The sequence below is a fragment of the Paroedura picta genome, chromosome 2, assembly GCF_049243985.1.
Source record: "Paroedura picta isolate Pp20150507F chromosome 2, Ppicta_v3.0, whole genome shotgun sequence".
NCBI classification, from domain to species: Eukaryota; Metazoa; Chordata; class Lepidosauria; order Squamata; family Gekkonidae; genus Paroedura; species Paroedura picta.
This window is the reverse complement of record NC_135370.1, coordinates 62,916,443-62,929,696: the sequence shown is the minus strand read 5'-3', so window position 1 is coordinate 62,929,696 and position 13,254 is coordinate 62,916,443. Positions and strand designations below refer to the sequence as shown.

General features: G+C 42.7%; 1 protein-coding gene across 50 annotated transcripts in view; it reads right to left on the bottom strand.

The window, feature by feature from the left end:
- MUC13 (mucin 13, cell surface associated) overlaps window positions 1–12,076 on the bottom strand; it is a 59,974-nt gene extending 47,898 nt beyond the window's left edge. For 28 of the 50 annotated variants that reach the window (XM_077320364.1, XM_077320374.1, XM_077320370.1 and 25 more), the window contains exons 1-6: window positions 11,941–12,076; window positions 3,928–3,987; window positions 3,356–3,394; window positions 2,657–2,695; window positions 1,320–1,358; window positions 609–647 (exon numbers count right to left, since the gene is read on the bottom strand). In XM_077320364.1, the coding sequence (XP_077176479.1) occupies window positions 609–647; window positions 1,320–1,358; window positions 2,657–2,695; window positions 3,356–3,394; window positions 3,928–3,987; window positions 11,941–11,995 (271 nt within the window). In that variant the 5' untranslated portion in view covers window positions 11,996–12,076. The remainder of the gene's footprint in view (window positions 1–608; window positions 648–1,319; window positions 1,359–2,656; window positions 2,696–3,355; window positions 3,395–3,927; window positions 3,988–11,940) is intronic. The other 22 variants (XM_077320383.1, XM_077320395.1, XM_077320412.1 and 19 more) reach the window with 7 other exon arrangements.
- Window positions 12,077–13,254: the final 1,178 nt, after the last annotated feature.

Here is a 13,254-nt window from a genome sequence, read left to right as displayed (position 1 = left end):
GATGCAGAACTTTACACTTATCTTTATTAAATTGCATCTTGTTCTCATTTGCCCATTTTTCCATTGTGTTCAGATCACTAGACATTAATGGTGGCCATCTTTCCTGCTGCTCTAAAGGTATATACTCTTTCTCCACAATGGAAATGGTAGATTGTAGATGCATGGATGGATGAATGGTATGCCTGTCTGTATGCGAGAGCATCCCATGGCTTCCACGGCCTTTCCTAGAAGCTCAGATGGCTGTTGTCATCACTAGACATTAATGGTGGCCATCTTCCCTGCTGCGCTACAAGCCTAGTCTGTTTCTTCACAATGGAAATGGTAGATTATAGATGCATGGATGGATGGATGGTATGCCTGTCTGTCTGGCACCCGCATCTTATTTGCACACCCACATCTCTGGAGAGGCAAGTCACCACTTCTACGGTTCCTTGAAGCCTGAAAAATCATTCAGGAGTTTCTTCATGGTCAAAGGGTTGACAATGCTTGTTTTAGGGCTTTATTCTGAAAGAGACTTTATGTGTCCCAATGGATAAGCAAGTCCTGACCAATGTTTGTGCACAGGGAGATCTCATGCCATGTTACAGACCAAAATGCCTATCAGTTACCTGATCTGGTTGAAGTGCTGATGGTTGTTGTAGGTGTCTCTGTTGTAATAGCGGTGACACATAGAAAGGGGAGTAAAGACCAAAAATAAATAATTGAGTAATAACGTTTATATTAATGAAAACTTATAATCTTCAATCGTAAGAAAAGGAGATTTGTTTTAAAAAATGGTGTTCCAATTGCAATATTAATGAAGTATTATGGACTTAATAGGAAGTCAGAGTAATAAATAATCTTGACAACAATCTAAACCAGGGATTCCCAACTAAGATCCTGGGGAACCTTTTGGTTATACGAGAGTATCCCATGACTTCCACGGCCTTTCCTAGAAGCTCAGATGGCTGTTTTCATCACTAGACATTAATGGTGGCCATCTTCCCTGCTGCTCTACAGGCATATACTCTTTCTCCAAAATGGAAATGGTAGATTATAGATGCATGGATGGATGGATGGTATGTCTGTCTTCCTGGCACCCACATCTTATTTGCACGCCCACATCTCTGGAGAGGCAAGTCACCACTTCTAGGATTCCTTGAAGCCTGAAAAATCATTCAGGACTTTCTTCATGGTCAAAGGGTTGACAATGCATGTTTTCGGGCTTTATTCTGAAAGAGACTTTGTGTCCCAATGGGTTGACAATGCATAGTCCTGACCGCTGTATGTGCACAGGGTAATCTCATGCCATGGTATAAATGAAAATGCCTATCATATACCTGATCTGGTTGAGGTGCTGCTGGTTGTTGTAGGTGTTTCTGTTGTAATAGCGGTGACACATAGAAAGGGGAGTAAAGACCAGAACTAAAGAATTGAGTAATAACCTTTATATTAATGAAAACTTATAATCTTCATTCGTAAGAAAAGGAGATTTGTTTTAAAAAATGGTCTTCCAATTGCAATATTAATGAAGTATTATGGACTTAATAGGAAGTCAGTATTAAATAATCTTGACAACAATCTAAGCCAGGGATTCCCAACTAAGATCCTGGGGAACCTTTTGGTTATGCGAGAGTATCCCATGACTTCCACGGCCTTTCCTAGAAGCTCAGATGGCTGTTGTGATCATAGAATCATAGAATCATAGAGTTGGAAGGGGCCATACAGGCCATCTAGTCCAACCCCCTGCTCAACGCAGGATTAGCCCTAAGCATCCAAGAAAAGTGTGTATCCAACCTTTGCTTGAAGACTTCCAGTGAGGGGGAGCTCACCACCTCCTTAGGCAGCCTATTCCACTGATGAACTACTCTGACTGTGAAAAACTTTTTCCTGATATCTAGCCTATATCGTTGTGCTTGAAGTTTAAACCCATTATTGTGTGTCCTCTCCTCTGCAGCCAGCAGAAACAGCATCCTGCCTTCTTGAAGTGAGGCCTCCAGAACTGCACACAGTACTCCAGGTGTGGTCTGACCAGTGCCGTATACAATGGGACTATGACATCTTGTGATTTTGATGTGATGCCTCTGTTGATACAGCCCAAAACGGCATTTGCCTTTTTTACCGCTGCATCACACTGCCTGCTCATGTTTAGTTTACAATCCACAAGTACCCCAAGGTCTCGTTCACACACAGTGCTACCTAGAAGCGTATCCCCCATCCAGTAGGCATGCTTTTCATTTTTCTGACCCAGATGCAGAACTTTACACTTATCTTTATTAAATTGCATCTTGTTCTCATTTGCCCATTTTTCCATTGTGTTCAGATCACTAGATATTAATGGTGGTCATCTTTCCTGCTGTTCTACAGGCATATACTCTTTCTCCACAATGGAATTTGTAGATTATAGATGCATGGATGGATGGATGGTATGCCTGTCTGTCTGGCACCCGCAACTTATCTCTCCATCTCTGGAGAGGCAAGTCACCACTTCTAGGGTTCCTTGAAGCCTGAAAAATCATTCAGGAGTTTCTTCATGGTCAAAGGGTTGACAATGCATGTTTTCGGGCTTTATTCTGAAAGAGACTTTATGTGTCCCAATGGATAAGCAAGTCCTGACCAATGTTTGTGCACAGGGAGATCTCATGCCATGTTAGAGACCAAAATGCCTATCAGTTACCTGATCTGGTTGAAGTCCTGATGGTTGTTGTAGGTGTCTCTGTTGTAATAGCGGTGACACATAGAAAGGGGAGTAAAGACCAGAAATAAATAATTGAGTAATAACGTTTATATTAATGAAAACTTATAATCTTCAATCGTAAGAAAAGGAGATTTGTTTTAAAAAATGGTGTTCCAATTGCAATATTAATGAAGTATTATGGACTTAATAGGAAGTCAGTATTAAATAATCTTGACAACAATCTAAACCAGGGATTCCCAACTAAGATCCTGGGGAACCTTTTGGTTATACGAAAGCATCCCATGACTTCCACGGCCTATCCTAGAAGCTCAGATGGCTGTTTTCATCACTAGACATTAATGGTGGCCATCTTCCCTGCTGCTCTACATATACTCTTTCTCCACAATGGAATTGGTAGATTATAGATGCATGGATGGATGGATGGTATTTCTATCTTCCTGGCACCCACATCTTATTTGCACGCCCACATCTCTGGAGAGGCAAGTCTCCACTTCTAGGATTCCTTGAAGCCTGAAAAAACTTTCAGGACTTTCTTCATGGTCAAAGGGTTGACAATGCTTGTTTTAGGGCTTTATTCTGAAAGAGACTTTGTGTCCCAATGGATAAGCAAGTCCTGACCCCTGTTTGTGCATAGGGAGATCTCATGCCATGGTACAGACCAAAATGCCTATCAGTTACCTGATCTGGTTGAAGTGCTGCTGGTTGTTGTAGGTGTCTCTGTTGTAATAGTGGTGACACATAGAAAGGGGAGTAAAGACCAGAAATAAAGAATTGAGTAATGTTTATATTAATGAAAATTTATAATCTTCAATCGTAAGGAAAGGAGATTTGTTTATAAAAAGGATGTTCCAATTGCAATATTAATGATTATGGACTTAATAGGAAGTCAGAGTAATAAATAATGTTGACAACAATCTAATCCAGGGATTCCCAACTAAGATCCTGGGGAACCTTTTGGTTATACGAAAGCATCCCATGACTTCCACAGCCTATCCTAGAAGCTCAGATGGCTGTTTTCATCACTAGACATTAATGGTGGCCATCTTCCCTGCTGCTCTACAGGCATATACTCTTTCTCCACAATGGAATTGGTAGATTATAGATGCATGGATGGATGGATGACAATCCATGTTTTAGGGCTTTATTCTGAAAGAAATTTTATATGTCCCAATGGATAAGCAAGTCCTGACCCATGTTTGTGCACAGGGAGATCTCATGCCATGGTACAGAGCAAAATGCCTATCAGTTACCTGAGCTGGTTGAAGTGCTGATGGTTGTTGGAGATGTCTGTGTTGTAGTAGTGGTGACACCTAGAAAGGGGAGTAAAGGCCAGAAATAATGAAATGAGTAATAATGTTTATATTAAATATATTTATAAGCATCAAAACTTATAATGTTTAGTCATAAGTAAAGTAGATTTGTAAGATTATGTGTTCCAATTCCAATATGAAAGAATTGTCTTGAACTTAATAGGAAGCCAAAATATTAAAGGATGTCGACAACAATTTATGCCAGGAATTCTCAACCAGGGTTCCAGGGAGCCCTATGGTTATGCACCCTTTAGTGCTTACACATCCTTTCCTAGAAGTTCAGACAGCTGCTGACATCACTAGATGTTACTGGAGCCCACCTCCTCCGCTGTGCTACAGGCCTAGTCTGTTTCTCCACAATGGAAATGGTAGATTATAGATGGATGGATGGATAATCAGCCTGTCTGACTGTCTGTCTTTCTGTCTGTCTTGTACCTGCATGTTATTTGCATGCCCAAATCTCTGGAGAGGCATGTCACCACTTCCAGGGCTCCTTGAAGCCTGAAATATTATTCAGGAGTTTCTTTATTTAATATATTTCAAAGCATTAAGACTTATAATCTTAATTCGTAAGAAAAGTAGAACTACAGGCCTAGTCTGTTTTTCCATAATGTGAATGGTAAATGATTGATTGGCGGTTTGCTAGCTCCTCCCTTTTACTTCCATGGGCAAACATTTGAAAAAGGCTGTTGTAACATTGGAAAAGTATTAATGTTGGTTTCAAAGTTCAGCGCCAACGTTGGGTGGATAGATAAGTAAATGTTCTAAGTCAGGGGTAGTCAAACTGCGGCCCTCCAGATGTCCATGGACTACAATTCCCATGGAGCCCCCTGCCAGCAAACGCTGGCAGGGGCTCCTGGGAATTGTAGTCCATGGACATCTGGAGGGCCGCAGTTTGACTACCCCTGTTCTAAGTCATAGAATCATAGAGTTGGAAGGGGCCATACAGGCCATCTAGTCCAACCCCCTGCTCAACGCAGGATCAGCCCTAAGCATCCTAAAGCATCCAAGAAAAGTGTGTATCCAACCTTTGCTTGAAGACTGCCAGTGAGGGGGAGTTCACCACCTCCTTAGGCAGCCTATTCCACTGCTGAACTACTCTGACTGTGAAAAAGTGGGTGGGTATGTGGATTTCTATGGATGGGGGTAGATGGGGAGAACAGCAAGGGTGAGGTAAATTAATAAAAAATAAGTGGGGAGGGCAAAAGACATGGGAGCAGATTGACAGATAAGAAGAGTGGTAGATTGATGTAGAAGGGTTGGGGGCAATAGAAATGATGTGATACAACTGGAAAGGGAGAAACGGGGAAATGGGATAGGTTTACAATTAAGAGAAAAGGAGAAATTGTTATAGAAGGTGGGAAAGGAAATGCCTGATCAAGTTGGCATCAGATCGACCCAAACCCAAAATTAATTTATTTTTTCCACATCCCTTGGTATAGTGATTTTCTGGAATGGTAACAGAAATTCTGGGTTGTTGGTGTAATGAATAAGGATGGACATAAAAATGGGCTGAGAAACTAGAGTTTGTGATGAAGTTTGGCTGGCTTTTACTTCATGAAGTCCATTTTGTGGCAGATCAAGCAGCATGAACTTTCTGTCAAGTTTCAAGCTGTTCATGCTCACAAACAACTTCCCATTTGCAACCACATCATATTTGCAAATTGAAAGCATGGCAAAGGGATCCTCAGTGGCTCAGAAGTTGTCAATGTATATATCAACATTTCTGGAGATAAATTTATTTACCCTGCTAATAATCGTTTCCATAGTAGCTTCATTAAATGGAGGAGATATCAAGATGATATATTTTTATTAAGGGAAGGTGGCCACAGAAGTTAGTTGGAATTTCACGTTTGGCTGGATGTACAGGATGAAAATATTAAATGTGAACTCCATGTGGATGACAAGATAATTAATTTTTAGATATTATGGTTATAAGGGAAAAGAGTATAATTTATACAAAAATGTATTTAACAACTCCCTTTTGAGATTTTGTTCTGCTACTGCAAACTATCATGGCTATGCACCTCAATCTGCCTTTTGAGATATGATAGTCACCACCCTAAACATACAAAGAATAGTTTATCATGTAGCCAGTTTGTATGGCTTAAAATAAATTATTCATATTTATTTATTTTATTTATAACTCGCTGCTCCCAGGAACGGGCTCATGGCCAGTTATAATAGTCAATACCACAATAAAAAGTTAAAACATACCTCCTAAAACATTCCCTCCTGGCAACAACAATCCTGCTCAACAACATCCCGAAGAACCCCAGGAGAGATGTCCATGGGGGCCAGATGACACGGGTGGAAGAGTTCCATGATGTAGGCCTTGTGTAACTGTGAAAGCTCCGTCAGGGTCCTCAGCTCTTCCAGGAGCTCATTCCATCAGGTCAGGGCCAGGACCAAGAAGGCCCTGACCCAGGCCAGGTGTAGCTCTTATGGGCCAGGGACCAACAACAGATTGGCACCCACAAAGTATAAGACCCTGCAGGGGGCATAAGGCGATAGGCAGTCCCTCAGATATGTGGGGCTCAGACCACAAATGGCCTTAAAGGTTAACACCAAACCTTTGAACCTGATCCGGAATGCAACTGGCAACCAATGCAGCTGCCTCAGCACTGGCTGGATATGGGCCCTTCAAGGTGTACCAGTGAGGAACGTAGCAGCTGCATTCTGCACCAAGTATATTTTCCAGGTCAAGGACAAGGGTGGGCCCGCGTAGAGCAAGCTACTGAAATCAATCCTGGAGGTGACCATCGCATGGATCACCATGGCTAGGTGCTTCGGGGCCAAATAGGCTCTAGTAGCCTTGCTAGTAGCTAGTACTGCAATAGTAACCCCAAGCACAATTTATCTAGTGGGATTTATCTAAAATGCATACTCCTGTCTACTTAGCAAAAAGACTTGGCCTCAGATAGGAAGAAATTACTCATGAACAAGGAGGAAACAGCTTTTGGTTGGATTGTATGCAGTCTTTTTTATAATAACACTAGAATTAAACCCCATTGTAGCTCATACAATGGGCAATAGCAGGGAGGAAAATAGCAAAGAGAGAGGGAGGTAGGAAGGAAGAGAGTGATTAAGATATTGAGAGCTTGGCATTAGGCTTGTGCGATTCGGCTGCCGAAGCGGCCGTTCCCTCCGGGCGCAGCCAGCGCCGCGCCGCGGGGGGGGGAGGGCGGTGCCGGCAGCACCATGACAGCGGGCGCAACCACGCAGGCGCGGAATTCCACGCCTGCGTAGTTGCACCCGCTGTCACGCCGTTGCTGGCACCGCCCTCCCCCCCCCGCGGTGCGCCGCTGGCTGCGCCCGGAGGGAACGGCTGCTTTGGCAACCAAATCGCACAAGCCTACTTGGCATTGGGAAGAGTAAGAGGAGGGGTTGTCTAGTCTGTAAGGGCATGAGGTTGAATATGTGTGTTGTGTGGGGGCTGTGGTGGTGTGGCGACAAATGAGGGAGTGGGTGTGGAGAGATGGGTGTCAAGAACCTGTGGTTTGGAATCTTCATTGAGTGTGGGAGAGGACTGACCTTTAGGAACTGTGGCATAGTGGTTACAGATGAGCTTTCAAGAACCATGTTTTCAGATATGTGAAGGGAAAATCAGACTGGACACTCAGGGGGAGATTACATGGCAACCAATTCCTCCCAGTTCTGCGCCATTTCCCTTCTTGTGTGAATTAGGGCACAGACACCAAAATGTCCCCCTGCCCTAATACACATGGGATAGTCACTGTACACAGGTGTCTACCCTGCTCCTACTGTCTCCATTTTTTTTTACTGTTGATAAAATATTATGTGCCCGCATGCTTATTTCACTGTTGTCCCTTAAAACAGTGGTCCCCAACCTTTATTAGGCTGGCGACTGGCAGGGCATCGGGCCACGTCCGCGCGGGCCACGCCCACGCATCGGGCCGCATCCACGGGCTGCTTGCGGCCTGGGAAGTTTTTTACTGCGGAGGGGGGCGGGGAGAGGGAGCCGCGGCCCGGCGCCATGGCCTTTGCGGCCCGGCGCCGGGCCGCGGCCCGCAGGTTGGGGACCACTGCCTTAAAAAAAGAACTAGATTTTTGTACCCTGTTGTTTACTACCAAAAGGAGTCTCAAAGCAGTTTACAAACATCTTTTCCCTTCATCTCCCCTCAATAGACAACCTGTGAGGGCTGTGAAACGTCTGAGAGAACTGGGAATGGGCAGCAGTCACCCAGCAGGCTTAATGTGTCTCTAAGCAGTTTAAAATCACCTTCCCTTCCTCTCCCCGTAACAGACACCCTGTGAGGGAGGTGGGGTTGAGAGCATTGAGAGACCTGGGAATGGTCCACAGTCACCCAGCAGGCCTTTTGGTGTCTCTAAGCAGTTTAAAAATGCCTTTCCTTCCTCTCCCCATAAAAAACACTCTGACCATTTACACACTGGAGGTTTCATGCCCAGCTGCAAGCTGGAGTTTTATTCGTGGCAGGTTGCCCCAACTCTTCCTGCACCCACACTGGGGAGCATTTGGCCCAGTGCACCTCATCCAGCCCCGATTTGTGCTCCTGCATGGGAGCTGGGGCAGAGAAGTTTCCAGTGCGTAAACGGTCTCAGTGAGGGAAGTGGGGCTGAGAGCTCTGAGAGAACTGGGAATGGCCCACAGTCACCCAGCAGGCCTTAGGTGTCTCTAAGCAGTTTAAAATCATCTTCCCTTCCTCTCCCCATAACAGTCACCCTGTGAGGGAGGTGGGGCTGAGAGCTCTGAGAGAACTGGGAATGGTCCACAGTCACCCAGCAGGCCTCAGGTGTCTCTAAGCAGTTTAAAATCATCTTCCCTTCCTCTCCCCATAACAGTCACCCTGTGAGGGAGGTGGGGCTGAGAGCTCTGAGAGAACTGGGAATGGTCCACAGTCACCCAGCAGGCCTCAGGTGTCTCTAAGCAGTTTAAAATTGCCTTCCCTTCCTCTCCCCATAATAGGCACCTTGTGAGAGAGGCTGCTAGGGAGGGCGGCGAGCATAGGGGCTGGCCCAATCTGGCCATATCCTGATTGGCCTGCATTCAAGTTTGGACACCCCAGACACACTCCTCCTATGGGCGTTTCACACATATATAGAGGAACCATGGATAAGGATAAGTATCTGTAAAATTCATATTTGCTAGAGAATAATCCTTTATGTGAAAAAAAAAAACTATGACTGTATTTAAGAGAGTTAAGAATCTGAGGGAACATCTAATCCATAGTAACACCCAAAATGTGCTAGTCAACAAACAATTCTACCTGGTACTAATCTTCCTCAGTGACATTTTGCTTGTGGAAATTGTAATTGTTGCAAGTTAACATGTAATATGAAATACTTCAGCAGCCCTTTAGATAAGAAAAAAAATACATAGTAAATCTACACATTATATATGCCACTAGTAATAAACTTCATGTTGGAAAAACAACTAGAAACTTAAGAACACATATAGCAGAACATAAAAGTAATACCAATTTTAGAATATTTAATGGAAAATAACTGATTTTAGATTTTGGGGTATGCAGAAATTAACCTGTAAAAAATGAAAGGCTGCTACTGAAAAAAGATGATAAAGAGGACTAGTCAAAATACAAGTCCAGAAAAAAGGAGCCTTCTCTCTTTTTATGACTGTTTATTATTGTTTCAAAAACGATTTATTGCATATTTGTGTTTGGTATTTGTTCAGTTAAGAGTTGCGCCTGTTAGTTAATTTACATGTTAAATACCTGTCAGCAAAGGGTTATCTATGCCTAAGAGTGGTTAAGAAACCCCCGTTAAACTTTGAGCCCACAAAGACTGTATAAGATATTTATTTATTTTAATTTTGAGCCAAAACATGTTGAATGCTGGACAGCTTTATTTTTCCTGTCTTATTTACAGGGTGTGTCTTTTCCTCATGCAATCTCAAGAATATGCTCTAGCGCAGTGGTCCCCAACCTTTTTATTACCGGGGACCACTCAACGCCAGGGACCACTCACTGGGGACCACTCAACGCCTTTTACTGAGGCCCGGTGCGGGGGGGGTAATTTACTCCTCTACTCTCAACCACTGCCCTAGCGCTCTCTGATCGCTATGGTAATGTTTAAACATCCCTTCAAAATAAGATACAGAGACGCCACAACAATGAAGTGTGTTGTAAAGGGCTGGGGGGGGTGATGTAAAGGGCCGGGGGGGGGAGAAGGTTTCTTTCGGGGCCCACCTCCAATTAGTCGAAGGACCACATGTAGTCCGCGGCCCACAGGTTGGGGATCGCTACTCTAGCGGTTTTGTATGTATTGATATTGTATGACTTTTAATATATCTTATTTATTTTTATAATTTTAACTAAACCATTCTTTATGTAAACTCACTAGTGTAATTGTGTGTGTTTGTGTGTGTGTGTGTTTGAGAGAGAGAGAGAGAGAGAGAGAGAGAGAGAGAGAGAGAGAGAGAGAGAGAGAGAGAGAGAGAGAGAGAGAGAGAGATTTCCCCTGATGAAGCTGGTTTGTGAAACATGTCGGAAATTTTTAGGAACTTTGAGTAATAAAATGTATTTTAACCTGATTTGTACCATCGGCCTTGGCCTAATTTTTTTATTTCCTGTAACTGATGAAACCCCTTTATTTTCTTCTGGATATATTTCCAGACATACTGTCTCTACTGAAAATGTTTACAAAATTTCAAAGCAACAACTTAGACAGCAGATATAGGTGAGTAAGCTGCAGATCGCCTGCCAGTTTGGTATCTCCAGCTTGCATAGCATATGTTCTATATACTCCTGAACCTCCTGGACCTGTGCCTGTCAAAATGACCATGGTGACCAGGTCATTTTGACAGGCTCAGGTTCAGGAAGTTTAGGAGTATATAGAACAGGTTCCACCATGCAAACTAGAGACATTTCACCTCCTAATTCTCACCACTGTCTTTGGTTAGTAGCCCAGTTATCTCTAGAGCTCTTCCATGGACAACTCATTACTTTTTATTCAAAAATACAGGTGAGAGCCACACGTTTATTTTGAAACTGAGGAAAGATTCCTGTTTGCCTTCAAATGAGTGGGGAACAATTGGCAACGCCTTTACTCAGAAGGGGCTTCCTTGATTTCAAAGGAACTTACTTTTGAGCAGGTAGAATTTCTGCCTGTTTTGACAATACTTGGCACGGCAATTTTTTCACTGAAGCCCAATCGTATTTCCTTCTAAGTAAAAGTGCTCACTTAAGGTTGCAGCTGCATTTAGGGTTGGAACCCATACCTTCCGCACTTACACTGCAAGAAACCAAATCAGTTGGAAACACCAATTCCCATCTTTGAGATGGATATTTTGCTCCCTTGCTAGAGTGGAGTTAAAATGAGGAATAGTTGCCAATAGCTTTCCAGCTATCCTGAGTGCAGACACACACAGCAGGCACACAAAGATAGTTTCCCGACATCAGAGTGTATCAGAATAACAGTTCCAAGGGTCAGATATCAGACATAATTCACAGCTTTAAATTCAGAGGAAAATCCAGGCAGAGTTTTAGAGTCCAGGCTAAAGTCAGATGCAAGGAAATCAGTGCAGGGTCAGTGGCAAATGGACAAGTTATTACCACACAGCCACTCCCTTGTTTGCTGCTTTTAAACATAATGCTAAGCAGCTAGCAGCTGTCTCAGTCTTGCTCCTGCAAATACTTAGCTTCATCACTGATGTGGAACAAGATGACAGTTGTCATACAATGTTACAACTGATGCCTCCCATCTGATTCTTTAGCTGTCTTTTGAAGATACAGAAAAGGGAAAGTGAGACCAAGTGACTGCGTATGTAAAATACTGAAATGGCACTTTAATGGAAATCATGACTATCTCCTTCAGTAGATCACTGGTTAAATAATATGGAAAATACTGAGATGTATATGTCATATTTTAAAAGTGAAGAAAGCCAGAAATATGATGGCTTTGTGCTAAATGCTTAATATTTATCCAGTTTTCAATGAAAATATCTCCACTTACCTTGCAAAGCACAAAAGGCAAACCACAGAACAGTGAGAAGGACACAGGCTTTCATTGTTACTGTTGCTCTCTGCTAATCCTACAAGGAAATGTTTCTCCCTTGGCTTTGACGTTCTTTAGACCATCGATATCAGTACAGAGTTCGACTTTTAATTGACGTCAAAACCATAAATGCATTGTATTGTGCAATTTATTGCAGGTGTGTCAAAACACTAAGACACATCTGTCCTGATATTTGATTCACTATTTTATTGGTAGCAGATACATTTGAAGCTTGTTTTATTTCCTGTGGTCAAGCACCTAAGATACATACAATTTCTCACTGCAACACCATTTCTCAGTTTCAGATTCCTCTCAATAGCTGGATCACAGAATGTACTTGGATAAACACAGTAGGCTACTTTTAATGTGAGATAATCTGTGAATTAGGAGTACACCATCAAAGGGCAAGGTGCCTAAAAGCTAAGCAAGCATAGTGTAGTGGTTAAAATGGAAGGCCAGAAAGTAGTGAACTCAAATTCAAATCCCTAATCTGCCCTGACTATCACTGGGTAAGACAGTCTCTCTAAGCTAAATCTACTTAACAGGGCTGGAAAAGGGAAGAAATAAGGATACCACTCTGAAATCTTTAAAATAGGATGAAAATACACTAAGGGCATTTTTAAAAACCTCCACACATCACGGTTATAGCTAAATCAGGGGTTCCTAAATCTTCCTGAGCCTGCAGGAACCTTTAGACTTCTAATGTAGAGTGACTGGTCCACTCACAATGTGGCTCCTACGGGAGCTGGAGCCAACCACAAAATGTCAGGGAATGAGGCTGCACATTAATAGTAACGTTTCAATATTTCAGGAAAAAATTCTGTTCCAGTAGATGACTTAAAATGTTTACAAATATTTTCTTGCTTACATACAAATTACCTTGAGTCACATAGTGAAGATTCTCATGCTGTGGCCACAGCTGATGCCAAAACAATATTTAAACACCTGCACAGCCAATCAGAAGCTCTGATGCCCACTTTCTAAAAACACTTTGCAAGCATCTTGTTGGGGACCCCTGACCTAAATGTATCCGTTCAAGTTGAAAGCTAATGACTTGAAAGAAAAATTGAACGGGTGGCATCATTATCTTTGGTGAGGCTTTTAAAGGAGTCCAAACCAGAACCCTGCATACTCAAAAAAAAAAAGGAAAAAAAAGAGATAAAACACAAAGCTACCTTTCCTTGAAAAAATAACCTTACCAGTTATTTAATGTGCACAGTCACTTTGACTGTGGCTTAAAATCTTTCAGTATAACTTCTCAGTCCTTGATTC